The sequence below is a fragment of the Catharus ustulatus genome, chromosome Z (assembly GCF_009819885.2).
Source record: "Catharus ustulatus isolate bCatUst1 chromosome Z, bCatUst1.pri.v2, whole genome shotgun sequence".
Lineage (NCBI taxonomy): Eukaryota > Metazoa > Chordata > Aves > Passeriformes > Turdidae > Catharus > Catharus ustulatus.
The window spans coordinates 26,247,624-26,266,564 of NC_046262.2; the positions used below are offsets into that span (position 1 = coordinate 26,247,624).

Consider the following 18,941-nt stretch of genomic DNA (forward strand, 5'->3'; position numbering starts at 1 on the left):
CCTTACACAGGGTAACTGCTGGTATAATTTCATCTTTGGAAACTGTAAACACTTGAGGAGAGTTCATATTATGTAATTGGCTCAGTGGTTCAGTTTACCTTCAGCTGTTAAAGAAGTAACACTGGTGAGCTGAGGTAAAATAGCATGAAGTTTGTAAAAGCTCAATCAAAATTGTTTTCTGGACCTTAACAGGTACAGAGGATGCAACTTGAGAGCATATAGGCATTGTTATATGTGTTTACCTTTGTTTGTATTAGGGTATAAGCTCCAGATATTTCCGTTATCTTTTATGTGTGATTTACAAGGTCAGGTGACGGACCAATCTGCAGTAAGGTGCGTAAATCATGGCATGTGATTGTTTTGGCATGGAAGCTGGTATCAGATGCACAGTTACCCTTCACCTTGCCAGCAGTTCATACTGGGGCTGGTAATGCTAGAATTAATTGCAGAGAAGCAACTATATCAGATGATAAGGATCTGTGAGGACCAGTGAAAAATGCTTGTGCACACTATAGTGTCTGCTGATTTAGGTCTGCAGTTTTCCTCTGGATTTCATATCTCATGGAAATGATGCTGAACATAAGAGTCAAAACCCAGCAAATCTCCTGCTATCATGAGGGGAGTTAGCATTATGCAGCCTTTGATAGTTTTGGGCTGAATCTGAATCACAGAATCACAGAACTAACTAGACTGGAAGAGATTTGAGAAATAGGCTTTGAGAATAGCAAGTCCAATGATGACCTAACACCACTAGACAATGGCACTATGTATCACATCTCTTTAAACACCTCCAGAGACAGTGACTTCACCACCTCCTGGGCAGTCCAATGCCCAATCACCCTTTCTGTGAAGGAATGCCTTTTAATGACCAACCTGAACCTCCCCTGATGCAGTTTAGGACTGTGTCCTATTGCCTGTCACTGGTTGCCTGGGAAAAGAGCCCAGTCCCCACTTAGCTACACCCTCCCTTCAGGGAGCTGCAGAGAGTCATCAGCTCACCCCCGAGCCTCCTCTTCTTCAGGCTAAACAACTCCAGCTCCCTCGCCTGCTCCTCAACAGGACTTGTGCTCCAGATCCTTCCCCAGCTCCACTGCCCTTCTCTGGACGTGCTCCAGCACCTCAATGTCCTTCTTGGACTGAGGGACCCAGAACTGGACACAGAACTGGTGCTGTGGCCTCTCCAGTGGGTATTCAATCAGCACAGGGGGTCAATCCCTGCCCTGCTCCTGCTGGCCACACTATTGCTGGTACAGGCCAGGATGCCTTTGGCCTTCTTGGCCACTTGTGCACTGCTGGCTCATGTTCAGCTGCTGTCAGGCCCTTTTCTGCCAGCCACTCTGTCCCCAGCCTGGAGTCTGCCTGGGGTTGTGGCCAAAGTGAGGGCCCAGAACCTGGTCTTGTTAAACCTCATATTGTTGACTTCTGCCCATCAATCTAGCCTGTCTAGGTCCTTCTTCAGAGCCCTCCTACTCTCCAATTGATTGACACTCACTCCCAGCTTGGTATCATCTGCAAATTTGATCATAGTAGACTTGATCCACTCATCAAGGTCATCAGTAGAAATACTGAACAGAACTGGGCCCAACACTGGTCCCTGTGGGACACCATTAGAGCACAATTGGATGTAGCACAATTCACCACCACTCTCTGGCCCTGGCATCCAGCCAGGTCTTAGCAAAGGGTGCACCTGTCCAAGCTGCGGGCTGACAGCTTTTCCAGGAGCATGCTATGGGAGATGGTGTCAAAGAAGGCACACACAGCACAACAGAGGATGGTGCATGCTAGTGCAGACTAGTCACATCTGTGAAAGATGAGTAGTGACTACAACGGCAGGCTGTAGTCAAGAATTGCTTGCTGAACGAAGGACATGGGCAGTGCTTATGGGCTCAGAGATGCTTTAGAAAGCCAAGGAGTTTTGTTGCAATGTTAGGCATAAGCTGGATCTACGGCATGTCACTGTAGCTGCTAATCAGAGATCCCTCAACAACTTTTTTGCGACAATGAAAAGTTAAAATTTCCCCCCATACACAGAACCCTAGAAATCAAGAATGGACAGTCTACCATGTCTAGGATGCCACAAAGCAGATCCCCCATTTTTGATAAAACTGAAAAGATCTGAGGAACCTTCATGTTCCCATGCAGTCTGAAATACCTCATAAGCTGATTGAATTTGTTAAACTGTGTTGAAGAAAGGAGCTTTCATGTGGCATCTAGCAGCAGCAAGCCAAACACCACACAGGCTGGCCTGGCCCCTGTTATACCTATGCAAATCCAGAACTTTGCTATGCAGCTGCAAGTAAATGACTGGGATTGAAACTTGACCTGGTCTCCTTTGCACAATCATTCTGATAGATTGTAAGTAGCATTAGTTACAGCAACATCTTAGAAAACCTTGATGCACACATACGCAGAATTATACTTAGGATATAAGATTTGCAGCACTTGACTTCCCTCATCTAGTCATCATTTTTCTCTATTTCACCATGCTCACCCCAATTCAAATCAAGTACAACATTTCTTCTTGTCGTAAGAAGCTACAAATAAACCCTTTTGGACTTTGGAGATGAATAAGGGCCTGCAAAAGAAGACTGCTGTGTTAAGACTCCTGGGTGAAGGAAATCCCACAGAACTTCTGCTTCTCCTGGGAGTGGGCACCCCTTGCATTTTGCTGCCCCAGCCTTAACCTGTTTTCATGCCATCACCATTGACTGCGGCACCTCAGTACAGCAGGCATTGCAGCAGCAAGCAACTACAAAGGCAGAAAGCCTTATCTTACAGCATCCCTCAACAGCGGTCGAGGAATTCTAACACGGGGTAAAAAACGGAACTGAGGACTCAGCTTCCCCAGATGCTCTGTTCCCCTCTACTAACCTAGATGAATGGGCAGTGATGGTCAGGAAGAGTCCATCTACTGGAGACAAGCTGCACTCTTGTTGAACTGCTGCAACTTTGGAAAATACCTCAGGGTGGGCTCAGTTTGATGTAACGTTATTTGGCATCATCTGTGACTGTGTACTTACTGAAAATGAGGTGTTTTCTCATTCTGCTGAGGACTACAAAAATGAGAACAACAAAGAGAAGCCATGTCATGGTACATCATGGTAATGTTTTACACCACAAGATAGAAGTATTCTTCCACATTTATTTTCCAGTTTCTAAAGAGATATTGTGGTTTGTGTGGCATTCAAATAATCACTGATCTTCAGGAAAAAAACCCCATATACTAGGTGATCATGACTAAGAGAAAGGGAGAACTTAAAAATACACACATACACAATGACAAGAAACACGTCAACACCACTTTACCACTTTTGTATTTTATTGTGGAACTGAGTTTGATTCTTTTACATCAAATATCCTCAATGGAAGAGGGGATATTGCACACAAATATCATAAAAGCACTACATATTACTTTCACTGGAAACTAATTTTCTACATTAGATATGACTGGATAGAATAGAAGTGATGCAGGATTATAAGACATAATACCATACACAGCTGCAGACTGACACAAACACCATTCAGAACAAGAGAGAGGAGGTGTGTGAGGTGCTTCTCAGCCAGCCACAAGACTTTCTTTCCATAGTTTGGAAGATAATGGCTGCATGCAAATGCGTGAAAGCATATTTCAGATTTTGTCTTTTACATTGAGATTACAGCCCAGTCTTGAAGAGGTAGCTCCTGCCATCTGGAGCTCTTAGTTAGCCTAGTAGAGAGAAGCTGCTTCTTAAATTTTTTTCTTTCTATATTCTATGCCATTGTTTTATTTAGTTACTAATTTTTTTTTTGTAAAGTCACAACAAACAGATTTTTCGTTTTTTAAATTTTAAATAGTAAACATTTTTAAACCAGGTGACTAATATAATTGCCGTCTAAGAAATGCTTACTCCTAGTTGATTTTAGTGTTTTGTTCAATTATTAAGTGAAAAGATGAAAGCTTTTCTTTCATGTGTAAACATTATATTTTTTCGTATTCTAGTAAATCCAGACCAAGAAAATTACTATTTCTCTCAAAAACATCATTACTGAGCAAGAACCTCTGGCGACAGATGAACAAAGAGAAGCGCATGACAGAAATGTTCCAAAGGCACAGCAAGTGCTCTTTGGAGCTCATTTGCTTGTGTTGGGAGGGATTGAAAATTCAATTAACAAATTTATTAAATCTTAGTAAAAGAGTACCAGAACTCTCCTAAAATGCATAAGCTATCATAGACAATTAAAAAAACCCCAACATTCATATACACAGTTATCTCCATTCACCACAGTATGTAAAATAAGTAAAAAAAAAAATTAAAAGTGATTTCTATGAAAGATGGGGTGAAAATAGAGGTCAATGAGTCAGGCCCACCACAGGACTTTGAAAAGGCATGCAACGAGAGGCCCTGTCCAAGTACAAGTGTGGGATGGGATCCCCAAAGTTAATTCTTCATTGAATTATATGAAGCATTATATTAATAGCATAAAGATCATGACTGGGAATGCTGTTATGGGTAATACCATCATTGAAATGGAGTGTTCTTAGCACTCAGATATTGAATCTTTACAATTAGAGTAATCAATAACAAACCATGCTCCTAGAAATCTATGCTGATCAACAGCACTCATCGTTAATGTACACAGTACATTTTGATGACTGTTACACTAAACTAGTTGTGTAGTACTAGGATTAGCACAGGTAGATTAGTTCCACAGGCAGGAAAGTCATTAAGGGCAAGAGGAGCTAATGGAGGAGCTCATCGCAGTGTTGAATCTAGGTGCCATTGCCATTTGGAAGGGAGTGGATGGAACAGGCATTGCAATACCTCAGAATAGCTAGACCAGGGCTTTAATATTCTTGTAGCAACAAAAAAAAAGCAAATGTACATGTTAAGGTTAACTGTAACTGTCTAATTATCATTATTATTTCAGAAGTAAAACAAATGCTTCAGCCATCATAAACTTGCTTGGGCATATTTAAGGCTTAATTCCAATTTAATTTACAGTAGGATCAGATGACTGTAACTTCCCTGACAGTAGTGAAATTGCTCCTGATTCACAGGAGTAAGTGGCATAAGTGAGATTAGTCACAAGACCACTGCTGCACTTAGAACAATTTTCTACCAAAGCAGAGATACAAACCATTTCAGGTGTTGTCAGAAAAGCAGAAAATCTGTTCCCACCCACTCAAAATGTTTGAATTCTGACCTATATAATAAAACAGACAAATCAGAAAGCGTTGTAGAAATAGTACAACTATTCTGCCAAAAATTTTGCCCATATCTTTGTAGACTGTGTATTACAAAAGCATTTTTAAGTGAGTGACATAAGCCCAGCAAACATGCTTGTTTTCACAATACATTTCCATCTGCCTTTTGTGCCATAGTCACTCTGAGTTATTCTTAACTACTTAAGGAGTATAGCAATAAATAAAACAGCATTGCTAGAGAAACCTAAAAAAAGAGAAGACATTAAAAATAAATCAAAACCCCAACCACTGACAAACAGTAATTCACAGCATTAAATGGGCACGAGAAGCCCACATTTACAAGACCCTAAACCAGTATTAAAAAACCCTCATAAAAATTAGGAGTGCAAACATACAGCTATTAAACAAAACTATCCTAACAATGTAAAATTGAAATAAATTATAAGTAAAGAAAATAAAATGAGGTCGTAATTCACTACCTTGTAAAACTTGATACCAGCCATAATGGTGATTCATACAACCAGCACATAACTCCATGCTGGAGGCCTTTACACTTTCTTAAATTCAGATTTGCAGACCTTCTGCAATGCAACAAGATTTTTTTTAATTGGGGTAAAACTTCTGAGACTAAAAAATCCAAACTGTCTTAAATCACAGAGCAGTGGTGTTGTTCCTCTGCAAGCAGTCTAGAGAATGAAAAGGAGGGAGACATGAAGAAGGAAAGGAAAGGAATCAAAAAAGAACAGTAAAGGAAAAAGTGAGGAAAGGAAGAGGAAAGAAGTGAACGAGTAAAAAAAGAGGAAATGAGAGGAGAGAGGAGTAAAGGAAAGAGAAGGAAAGAAGGAAATGAAAGAATTGAGGAAAGAGGGTAGGAAAGGGAAAGAGAAGGCAAAGGAAAGGAAGGAAAAGGAAAAGGAAGGGACTTACTTTAGCTTATTGCGTGTTCTATCCTTTTTCAAGATCTTAATGAGGGTTGAGAATGTGGGTTACAACCTTTTAAATATTGGGCAATCAACTTCTCAAATCCCGTTTTCTGTCATCATCAACAGAATAATTTTACAATGAGGGTATCCTTCCATACCCCTCTCCCCAAAAAGGTATTGACAGTTGACTGTTTTCAATAAATCTTACCTCAATATCCATTCTCACTAGAATCTTAAACAACACTACTCATTTATCTTACAAAACTACTAAAAAGAATGCCTTCACCTGAAAATTTTTTCTTTGCATTTACCTGTAAATGAAAAGGTTTGTTACAAATCATGTAATAAAAATTCATGCAGCACTAAAAAGGAAGGCTTCTGTACATTTGTTCCCATGTTCACTCTTAAATTAAACAAATAAAATCAGGTAAGACAAAGGAAGGTTGAACACTGTACAGGCTCACAGGTGACCTTTTCCATCATTCTGAATGTTTCACTAAGTTTTATAACTCTGATACTGGACACCACTTCAATCTTGCTTCCACAGTACGAAAGAAGCCTTCAAAAAAAAGCTCATCTTGCCTTGTTGAGCTGTCCAGGTGCATCAATGAAGTGTTCACATAACTAATATACGTAATTCATAGCACCAAACCATTTGACCAGTCAGGTAAGTTCCTAATACCACACATGTACACTCACACTTCTTTACTGGTGTAACTATGATCCTACACAGATGTTTTATAAATTTGCTGTCTCAGCATTAAAAAATAAGTGCATCAAGTTTCTTTGTACATTCAAGTCACTTTCTAAGGCAAATTGTCTACTGTATGTTCTCCCGACCGCTTTGGTATTTTGCTTCAGGTAATCGACAGTGGACATGGGTGTTCAAGCATGTGGACTGGTCAGTTCTGGCTGGAGTGAGTGGGCTTTCACTGGAAGCATGCCTTAGACCAACAATTCTGCACGTTGTAAGAAAGGTTTTAGATTTCTGGATGGGGTGCAGACTACATGCATATTTGGCCTATGATTGTTACGGTGTGTCAGTATGCAGAGTTCAAATTAAAGTGGAAAGCTGCTGATGAGTGATTAGGTCATACATCCCTTCCTAGCCATGTTCTCTTTCTTTTTATTTTTGAGCTAACTTAATTCTTTAAAAAAAGGATCCCCATAGTGATAGCTCATATTGATAAAAATTTAAAATTTTCTTCTCATGAGAGAACATAAGCAGACTCTAGTAAGCGTACATCTATTGCCATGAGACTAATGCAGACCTAATAATTTACTACTTTCTCCTCCTACCCCTCTCTCTTTCTTTGTATTTCTTTAGAGGGCAAATGCCTCTACCTGGCAAAAGTCAGTTGGGGTTGATAGTGCATGGTTTCAAAATGTTCAGTGGAGATGCAACTGGATCTGTATTTTCGCAGTAATTCGTACTCTACTATGGGAAGACTGTTATTTCCCTTAGCAACCAACAAAGACTGAAAAATATTAGTGACTTGCATCACTGTGACACAGTATAGCGTTTGGCAGGTATATAGTTCAGCAGTTGAAATAGATGAATTGAATTTTCAGAAAAGGTGTTTTCAAACTGAAGAATTTCTGGATACAAAGTTTAATCTTGTGATGCACGGTCTTGTTCTTACAGTTCAATCTTGCATGCAGGAAAAGATTCATCTTGCATAACAACAGTGCTGCTGCTTGCCAAAACCATGATGTTGAGATCCTGCTGTTTCTCATGGGTTTCTTGATACCATTCCCTCATCACTTCTGAGTCATGGGTTGGGATTAAAGTCACCTGCAACACAAAATAAAAGTGCTGTTGAATGGACCACAGAAACAGTCAATATGCAAAATGTCTTTTCGAGAAGCCCCAGCCAACAAGTATGTTTCCCTTTAGGAAAGAGTGGATTTTTATGTAATAAATACTTTAATAAATAGATAGATTAAAGAAAATCAACATGTAGGTAAGGTAGAATGGCTGCAAATAAGTAGTTTATAAAAATAAAATGTTGGTTTTGTGAGGTGGTGAGATGCAGCTTTTGGGAGAAAGATCAGGTTGTAATCTGCACTAACTCTTCAGATTACAGACAAATATTTTTTTTAATTATTCATCAAAATGGAAAGGCACAATAAGTTTCCAAATGTATTCCAAATGTAATTACTCTATAAAGTGTGAAACATGTCTTCCCTACTTAAAACTGCAACAATGCCAAACTCATATATGCCAAGATAATGTAAGTGGTGCAATAAAATTGTGAAAGAGCCAACTGGTCCTATAAGCCAGCTCTCAGCTGTTTTAAAAAGCAGGAACTGGTCTGAAGGGTCAGAGATGTAGAAGCAGCTGAGTGCATTGCAGATCTGTGCTTCACATATCAGCAGTGGTTTCACTGGTGCTCAGCCTGGGGCCCTGCTGGCGTTTAGGATTCTTCCTTCTCTTTCTTTCTCTCAGGGAATTTTCTCCCATACATGTTGTTAGGAGACAATAATGACCATGTACTTAAGAGAGGTAAAAGAAGTTGCCATACCTCAGGGGAGGAGTGCAGCTAGCTATTCTTTCTTTTTACCGGGGGGGTTTCTCTGGGAAGGGCAGAGATACTGGGAGAATTGGTCTAGGGAAAAAGTGTTAGATGCAGGTCCTAGCTCTCTCTTTCCTTCATCACATTCTCCATTCCAAAGGAGGTTCATGCCTTCCTTAACAAACACCTGTCTTTCAAACCAAGACAGGGTCCCATTCTCTGGCAGCTGCCATCCTCTCCAGAGGTGCTCTAGTTTCTCACAGCTGAGAAAGTTTAGATTTCCAGGTAGGGATAGGAGTGAAGAGCCTACCTGCATGTTACTCTCCCACTGCGCCTTGCCCTCCAGCAGGGAGTCCAGAACAGCCCTGCTTGGCTCCTCAGCTGCAGCATCATTCCCGCTCACCACATAGTAGGATGACCGCACCCTCTTGAAAAACTCAACATCAACATTCTTGCTGTTGCTGTGGTTGGGAATGTACACCAGATCCAAATACACTGGAGGTCCCGGAGGCACTGCTGTAGATTTTGCCACCTTAGTATTCCCAGGTCCTTTGGAAACCAAACAACAAAAGAATATATCACAGGCTGGTTAAAAGCATGCTTTATTAATTGCTTTTACAACCACTGAGGTGAGATGTGTACAATTATGGAATTACCCTCCTACAAATAATGACATGTTACAGCTTTGTTGTACCCCAATTATGATTGTAATGGGAGAAAAAACCTGAAAACCTGAAACTATATAATACAATAAAAAAATCACTACCACGTAACAAAAAGTTGGCTGAACCTTCCCCAGAAATACTACTATTAATATGCACGGCTGTGATTTAGTGAATTACCATTCAGTAAATGGTGGTGTTATTTCCTGATGAAGAAGTGCAGCTTTTGGAAAGTCTAGGGTATGAATGATTATAAAATCTAGTATCACACAGGAAGCCATGAAAATTTGAAGCAGTCCGAAAATCGGAGGCACATAGCAAGACATGATAGCAATTGATGTGCTCAGGCTGCCTTACAGATCAGGAAGCTACTACATGTGAGCACGGAGAGGGTCAAGGAGGAATATTTGCAACTTTCTCATTGGAGAAAGTTGCAAAGCAATTCAGGCAACAGAGTCAAGTATTTGTCTGCCTGCTGTACTCTTATTTGCATACACAAATTAGCCACTTATCACAAAAACTAGGGGGAAGCTAAGGACAGCTGAATGTTGGTTTGTTGGTGCTGAATCCTAGAACTGCTCCTTGTAAAGAAGCTTTCAACAGAACATCAGTCCTCACAAAAGAAAAAATCAAAGTATCCTCCAAATAGTCCTTAACAAGCTCTGCCATCCTCCAAATAGTCCCTAACAAGGTCTGCCAGAAACAAGAGATTAGCACAATACCTCCTTCAGTGATCTAATTAATATTTTATTGCTATTTAAAATGTACAACAGACATTCAAAATTACATTAACTTTCTGTATGTTTAGTCATTGCTGATGGCATAAGACCACATTATGTGATGTACAAGGTTAGTTCACTCAAAATGTTTCTACTAATGTTAAATTTTTTTAAATGCTGCTTTTAAAATCAATCCAGCAAAGTAGTAAGAACATCCAAAAGAGACAGTGACTTTGCCTCCCACAATATTAAACTGTATTAATTTATGCTGAAGAGAATTGTATCTACTTATTTCTCACAATGAATTCAGGGGTTCTCTTTGCTACGGATTTTACTTCACTTACAAAAGTGGTACTTTCAATTCTATTACGTGATTAACTGCTTAGACAGCTTGTGTTAAATTCTTTGTATTTAATGTACTCTCTGGGCAAACTGACATCAGTTTTCTCAGATTATAGAAGTAAAACTAGTGAATTTAATGCATTTAAATGTGGCATTTACATGCTGGATTTATACTTCAAACCTGAACTTTCTTTGAGGATATGCCACAAACCACACTCGCAGCTGATATGATGGCAAACTAACTACACTGCAACAACTAAAAAAATCATAACACTAGGGCACTGCTATTTGTCTTTACCTGTGGTTCCAGTCTTTGCCGACTTGGATGTCGTTGTATTTGCTGCATTCTTGGTATCCTTATCTTTCTCTTCCGCTCGAGACTTCACCTCTGGATTGGAGATATTTTTGGTTGCCTTCTCCACAGATTCCTTCTTTTTTGGAGAAGCTGTTCTGGAAATTTTGTCTAAAGATTCTTTTGTAGCTGGTTTTGGTGAAGCCACTTGTTTTGATTTACCATCACTTTTTTTAACAGGAGAAGATGACTTGGTCTTTGTACCCTGCTTTTTTGTCTTTGTCTTTTCTTTGAGGTCCTTCTTCAAAGGTTTACCTAAATTCTGCTCAACTGGCAGAGCCTCTGGATCAACCATGGTGACATCAGGGTGCCTGGGGGAAGGGCTGCGATCCTGCATTGGCACAGGTGGCGGGTCAATGTGTTTGTACGTAATTGTCTTGTCCGTTGGAATGGTTTCCGACTCATCTTCTGAGTCAATGTTGGCATCTGCAGTGATGGAAGGGCATTCCTCAGTCTCCGGGGGAACATCCGAATCGGTCTGAGATGGGGCAGACTCGCTCACAGATGTGGGAGGGGTTTCATCACACTGCCGCCCTTGCTGCTTTCCCCCAGCAGGAGGCTGAGCTCCTCCAGACTGAGTCAGTGGCTTCTCTTGATCTTGAGACTGTTCTTCACTTGCAAACCACTCAAGGGGATTTGGGTTGATAAATGAGGGCGAAAGTTCAGTTTTGGGATGTTTATATTCACAAGAGGACACAAGGCATAAGTCAACATCTTGACGGGATTCTGCTAACGATTTACTGGGAGTAAAATGTGCACTTGCTTCATAGGAATAGCTGGTAGCTTCAGGTGACCTCCCAGTGCTGCCTCTCCCAGTTGTCTCAAATGAGTAATCTGTGGCTTCAGGTGAACTGGAGGCTTTCCCAGTTGTCTCATAAGAGTAAGTCATGGCCTCTGATGACCTGGTGGTACTCCCGATTGTCTCATAGCAGTAGCCAATGGCTTCTGGTGACTTAGAAGTTTTCCTTGTTGTCTCATAGGAGTAATCCATAGTATCAGGTGATCTGGTAGCTTTCCCAGTTAGCTCATAGGAATAATCTGTGGCTTCAGGTGATTTGGTGGTTTTCCCAGCCGTCTCATAGGAATAATCTGTGGCCCCTGGTGACATGGTGGTTTTCCCTGTTATCTGATAAGAATAATCTGTGACTTCAGATGACCTCATATTTTTTGCAATTATCTCATATGAATAGTCTGTACCCTCGGGTGACCTAGTAGTGTTCCTGGTTATCTCATAGGAATAATCTGTGGTCTCAGGAGACCTAGTAGTTTTTCTGCTTGTCTCATAGGAATAATCCATGTCTTGAGGTGACCTAGTAGATTTTCCAACTGCCTCATAGGAATAGCTAATATTCTCTGGTGACCTAGTAGTTTTCTCTCTGGTCTCATATGAATAACTAAGTTCTTCTGGTGACCTGCTGCTTTTCTCTGAATCTTCTTTATCTGGGCTGAGTAAAGGTTCTGGACTGTGCTTTGATAGGGGCTCCTGATAACCAAAGGCTTTGACAGAAGACACTCGCTGTGACAACAAAGGTGTGTGACTAGCTGACACTGCTTCTGTGATTGCAGGAGGTGAATCTGGAAAAGTAGGAGAGTACAGGGGAGAAGATTCCCTTGGAGTTAACGGAGATAGGTCAGATTTTGGTGACAGCTTTTCTCCTAGGCTCTGCACCTTTTCTGAGGTAAAAGAAGAATGCAGTGACATCTCTCTGGGTGGAACACCACCTGAAAAAGTTTCCTCTGGCAGTGGTGAAGCTACCTGGGAAGGAGTATGAGCTGATGAAGTTGAGGATGACGCTTCAATTTGAGAAACTGAAATAATTTCTGAAATATCTTTCTCTTGAGAGTAATAAGACTGTTCCACAGGTGAAATCTTCCGTGCAAAAGGAGACTCCTGTATATCTGAAGGGCTATAATCTACTTCCGTTGGTCCATTTTCAGATATATGGTGTATACTAGTGCCTACAGCAGGATATTCTGGAGACTGCCTACTAAAATCCATTGCTAAAGACTGCTCAGGTGACTCCCGACCATATTCTACTGACATAGCTGACTGCTCAGGAGATCTGTGATCAAGCACTGGTGTTCTTGATTTTGCAGTTTTAGGTGAGAAATCTGGTGGAGAAATTGACATAGGCCTTGGGCACTCTTCTTTAGATGGAGACATTTCTGTTTCCTGAAAAGTTGTTGGTGTTTGTACAACTGACACTGAGAGGGAATCATCAACTTCAGTGGAGTGGGGAGAACCAACCTCAGCATGCAAAGAAGGAGACACATCATCAGTGGTTGGTTCTGGAAATGAACTAGTGGCAACAGATGCTGTAGAGACAGAAGCTACTCCTTCTATATGGGAATAGGTGTCTTCTGCAACAACCTCATCAACGGGAGTTGCAGACTTGTCAGAGACAGTGCCTTCAGAGATTGACATTTTGGTATCTTCTTTTAAAGAACCAAACTGACTGATATCTATTTGAGTAGGTGAGAGATCACCCGCTAACTTCCGCTCATCCAAGACCAGTGAAGACTGAGAGCTGCTGGGTTCTGTATCCTCCATTTTCCTTTCCAGGCTGAAGCTTTCCTTAATTACCATAAATTCCATGCTTTTTTCATCTTGTTTTTCTTGGAAGAGGCCCACAGAGCTTGCTTCAGAACCTGGGCTCATCTGAACAGGTGATTTATCTTTTTCAGGTTTCTCCTCAGAAGGACTTCCATAATCTCTGGTGGGAGACTTTAAATCAGCACTCAAAAATGTATCGTAAGGGGTCTCTGAACCTATCAGTGGTGGACTCCGCAGAGGCGAGAGAACCTTTTCAATAGGAGATTCTGAATCTGGCACGGGCTCATCCATAGGGCTTATTCTGCATTTTGCAGACTCATCTTTGACTTCACTGAACTCAAAGCTAACAGGAGCTTCTGTTGACTTTTCACTGGTTTCAGAGGGAAGCTGACTGGACTTTTCATCAGTGGGAGACTGATAATAAGGTGTGTGGCCAGCACTACCAGCAGCAGACTGTGACGGAGATGCTACTTCTAATGTTTTATCTTCAGGGCTTGCACAGTGCTCTTCAGCAACTTCCTGGTGTACATCAGGCAATTTAGCAGTGGGGACAGACTCAGAAGGAACCTTGATCTCATTGGGAGTGAGCGAAAAGTTCACACTACGTTCACTCAGTGGTGTTTTGGCAACAGGCGATGGAGGGGACAAACTATCAGCTGGACTCTTGGCTGGACTATGTTTTCCACCATCTTCTTGATAGGGTTCTTTGATTTCTAATTTGTCAGTGTCTTGGATTTCACTTTCTCTTTGCCGGTATACGTCTTGGAATGCAGATTTGCAGAATTTGTCTTCCTCCAATGAAGAGGGTGGTGAGATGGTGGAAGCTGAGGCATTATAATCCTTACCTTCTGTGGCCTCTGTTTTGGATCCTTCAGATAACCCATTAAAAGCATCTGGAAGTGGAGAAAGTTTAGGTCTGCTGAACTCTTGAGTGTACAGTGATGTCTCATACTTGGTAATGTTCACATACTCCTGAGAGGGTGACTCGCTTTCCTCATTGTTAGTTTCATCACTCATGACATCTCGGGGCGTTGACATTTCATCCATTGGAGTTGGTTCACTGGATATTTCAATGGTGGACTGTGTGTAACCTGAAGTAGCAGTGAATTCCTCAGGCTGATCTTCTCTATTTTCTTCATCAGAAACAGTGGCTTCACTTTCTGATCCACCAGGCAGTGTCTCATCATGGATAGAAGACGCTGGTTCAATCACTGGGGACTGAGACTCTGAGCGTTTAGTGGGTGTAATTATGAGTAAGCCATACTTATCCTCGGCTTCGCCAGAGTCTGCAGCTTTGTCTACCACAGCCATCACATAATCTTCTTCGGCTTCTGTTTTTTCAGTTTCCTCTTCATCTCTGATGTCTTCTGCTTTGTCTTCCTCATCTTCTTCAGTCTCTTCAGTTTCTGCCTTTTCTATTGCTTCTTCCTTGTCTTCTTCAGCTCGTTCATCAGATGCTTCATAATCTGCCTTTTCAATATACTTTTCATCTTTAATATTAGTATCTACTTGAGTCATTATTTTTTCTGAGCCACCTGCAATTTTTCTTGATTCTTCCATATATGTTTTTGTGGCATCCAGTCGTGTTTTTTCCACTTCATTTTCATCTCGTTCTTCAGCTTCTTCTGTCTCTGCCTTTTCTTCATAATCTGCTTCAGATGATTCTTCCAAGCCAGTTCCCTCATCTTCAAACTTTTCATTGTCATCAACCTTGTGTTTTTCCACAGGTTCCAATTCTTCAGGTGTCTGTTCACACTCACCCTCAGCCTCAGTGGTAGTTATGCCTTCATCGGATGACTCAGCAGGTCCTTCATTATCCAATTTTTCTTTTTGTACTTCAAAGACGTCTTTTTGTACTGTGCCTGTGAGTTTCAGATCATCCGTTATAAGTGCCACTTGAGATTTTGCGTCTTTTATTGTTTCTACTTCTTCAGCTTTTAATTCCTCAAAATCCTTTGTTAAATCCTCTGGTGAAGACATAAGGGATCTCTCTGCTTCAAGCTCCTTTCCGCCGGCTGTAATTTCTGCAGCTGCTACAGTTGCGGCTCCAACTGCTGCAAGGGCAGCTTGTGCTCCACTGACTTTGAGGTCCTTCTTCACACTCTTAACTTTTCCTTTTTCCTTTGGCTTTCCAGCAGGTATTGCTTCTTTTTTAGCAGGTTCCTCCTTCTTTTGTGGTTTAGGCTTTGCTGCTGGCTTTTTTGCTTCATTTGAAGGAGTAGCTGTCTTCTTTGTTTCTTTAGGAACCTTCTTGATGTCCTTTTTGGTTTCTTTGTCTTCCTTCTTGATTTCCTTCTTCTCTTCTTTTTTAGCTTCTTTTTTAACTTCTTTTGTTGAAGCTTCTTTCTTTATTTCCTTTTTAGTTTCCTTCTTCTCTTCCTTTTTCACCTCTTTTTTAACTTCTTTCTTGATCTCTTCTTTTTTTGGTTTTTCCTCTTTTTTGACGGGTGTTTTCTCCTCTCTTTTAGAAACCTCTTTCTTTGGCTTTTCTTTGTCCTCTTTCTTTTCTTCAGGTTTTGCTTTGACTTCCTTTTTCAGTGTCTTCTCCTTAGACATTTTCGGTTTTACATCTGTACTTTGTTTTTCAGGAATTTCAGATTTCACTGATTGTTCGTCCTTACTTGCTACATCTTTTTCCACCACTACTGGTTTGGTCTCTACTTTTGCTGGTTTTTCTTTTTTAATTGGAACTTTTTCTTTGCTTTCCAGCTTCTGAGGCTTTTCTGGTACTGGACTAGGCTTCACAGGCTCTGGTGTTTCTTCTTTAGATTCCTTTCTGACAGGCTTATTTGGTGGTGTCTTGGCAGCAGGCTTCAGACTCTCCTTGCTATCTGTTCGCTGTTTCAATTTTGCTTGTTTCACAGCTGGACTAGCAATGTTCCCGGTTAGGTCTTTTTGTGTAACCATCGGTTGTTTAAGGAAGTCTAAATGTTTGAGTTTTTCTAGTCCCTCTAGAATATTATACTGGGTGCTGTTTCCAGGAAAGAGAACTCGGATTATTTTTTCTGCAGGATTAGCTGGATGCCACACAATCAGAGATGAGACTGAGGTGAAATAGGATAATGGAATGTCTAGTTCTTGGCCATTTGACAGCAGGAATTCAGCTTTATCTTTGTTAGTACCACTCCACTGCTGCATAAAATATTGCATCTCTTTGCTATTTTTGACAGGATTAAGCACATACATCTCAAGTTTGCCAACTCCCATTTTCTGAAATAGAATTATAGGGTCAATGGTATTTCCTGTATTTCTGAAAAGAGGTTCTGGTTTCATAGACAATTTATTTAAATACTGGAGAGTAAAACAAGCTTCTTCTACACTCCTTTTCACTCTAAGATTAGGATCCAGGTTCTTCAGGTTCTCAGGTACATTAAGGAACACAACTCCTAAATCCGGTGAGATCAGATTTTTCATCCAGTCACTGTTGGTAGTAGACCCTTGAGACTGTTCCTCTTCTAGTTCAGCTATCTTTCGCTGAAGCATGCTATTGATTCCTGGCAGATTGTCATCTCCGATGTGAGTGAGCAGGATGGAATCCACCCTGTCTAAGTGCCGGATAAGTTTCCAAAAACAAGATTTTCTTTCAGATCCTCCATTGATAAGCATATTGAATCCATTCACTGCGAACAACGCAGAGTCCCCTCTTCCCCCTGGGAAAATGTAACAGCAGGGTTTGGAGAGCTTCAGGAAGCCTCCTGAGGTTGGAGGTTCCAAAATGTCAAAAGGTGATGGCACTTCTACTGATTCTGACAGATACTCTGTGAATTCAGAGAGTCCTTCCATCTCAGGTAATATGGAAGCTGAGTTGAGTTTAATGTTAATGAAGTCTTGAAGGTTGTGTCTGTCAAGGTTGGAATTTTTCCAGTCCCCTTCCTCAGGGCAGAAAAGAGTTAGGCTGGCTTTGTTGGCAGGGTGCGTGGTGCTCAACAGTTCACCAATCTAGGGTTATAAAACAAAAACACAAGAAGATGCACACAAATTCAGTTTTTAAAGACAATGTCAATACGTAATATTTCCTGATCAGATAGATAAAACCTTTTTCATTTGGTTCTGCACTGGTGACTCCCTATCCTAGACGCTAAAGTAACCAGGTATCACAATTAGTTTACTGCTGTATTTTTTAAAATACAAAGGAGGACCTTATTTCTGGTCAGTACTGCCCAAAGGACAACAGGATCCAAGATTCCCCCTTCCTTATTCCATACTTTATAGAAGGATGGTATTAACTGTTATACTGAGAGAGTATGAGGACTGTGGGGATAATGCAGCCTCAGCTGCCACTGTATTTCTACCATGGGCTCATGAGTCTCCATGCTGGCCCATCCAGAAGAGACAGCCACGTATCCAAAGAACAAGCAGAGAGCACTGCAACACAGAGGAGGCCAGCATCCTCCCAGAGGTAGCTGCCATCCTTTCTCCTTCTCTCATGGGATATATTCCACCACACCACTGTTTCTCTGGGCTGGCTCCTAAAAAGCCAGTATTGCTCCCACATTCATCAAGATTGGCCTCAGGAGAGTTTTTCAGAACAGTGACTATGAGATGGTGGAACTCAGAATCCTGTAAGAAGGAAGCAAAGCAGTAAGCAGGACTAGAATCCTGAACTTAGACCTCTTTAAAGACTACTTGGAGGAATCCCATCGTTCAGGGTTCTAGAAAATACGGGTGTCCAAAAGAGTTGGTCAGTATTCAAACATCCTTCCTCCAAGCCCAAGACCAGTGTATTCCCATGTGCAACAAATCAGCCAAAGGGGTCAGCCAAAGATCTGCATGGATAAACAGGGAGTTTCTAGTAAATCGCAAATGGAAGAAAGAAATTCAAAATTCAAAATACGCAGGGATATAACAAGGAAGGTCAAGGTCTACCTAGAATTGATTCTAGTAAGGGCTATCAAGGACAACAAGAAGGACTTCTGCATGTATATCAGCAGCAAAAGAAAGATTAAGGAAAATGTGGGATCACTGATAAATCAGATTGGTGTCCTGGTCATGGAAGACTTACAGAAGGTGGAATTACTGAATCCCTTGCTTGCCTCAGTCTTTACTGCTGAGACCAGCCCTCAGACCTTGGAGATAAAGGAGGCTGGGGAAAGGAGGAGTTTTCTTGGTTGTAGGGGGTTGCATTAGCGATTACCTGGGCAGACTTAACATCCATAAATCCATGAGTCCTGATGAGATGCACCCACAGGTGCTGAGGTAGCTGGCAGATGTTGCTAAGGCACTCATTGAAAAATCATGGAGAAAAGGAGAGGTGTATGATGATTGGTGACTGGAGGAAAGTCAGTGTTACTCCTGTTTTCAAAAAGGGCAAGAAAAAGGACCCAGGAAACTACTGGCCAGTCAGCCTCACCTCCAGCCCTCACAGGTAAGCACAGGAGATGTAGGTTAAATGAATGGACAGTGGGGTAGACCAAGGACTGGCTGAATGGCAAGAGCTCAGAGAGTTGTGATCAGCCAAGGAGAACCCAGTCATATTCAAACCGTTTATCAACAGCCTGAATGAAGGGATGGAATGGACCTTGAGCAAGTTTGCTGACCTTGTGGGGAGTGGCTGATACACCACGTAAGGCTGGGCTGCCATGACCTTGAAAAGCTGGAGAACTGGGTGTAGAGAATGAAGTTAAACAAAAGGTAAATTTAGGGGAGGTGTAGCCCCAAGTAACAGTGACAGGTTGAGGGCTGACCTGC

The 18,941-nt window shown here is 41.3% G+C and overlaps 1 protein-coding gene across 1 annotated transcript in view; it reads right to left on the reverse strand.

Annotated features, from left to right (window-relative positions):
- Window positions 1-3,301: 3,301 nt before the first annotated feature.
- The window catches only part of MAP1B (microtubule associated protein 1B), a 69,103-nt gene continuing 53,463 nt past the window's right edge, over window positions 3,302-18,941 (reverse strand). The window contains exons 5-7 of the mRNA XM_033085256.2: window positions 10,646-17,192; window positions 8,935-9,173; window positions 3,302-7,903 (exon numbers count right to left, since the gene is read on the reverse strand). Coding sequence (XP_032941147.1) covers window positions 7,748-7,903; window positions 8,935-9,173; window positions 10,646-17,192 — 6,942 coding nt within the window. The 3' untranslated portion in view covers window positions 3,302-7,747. The remainder of the gene's footprint in view (window positions 7,904-8,934; window positions 9,174-10,645; window positions 17,193-18,941) is intronic.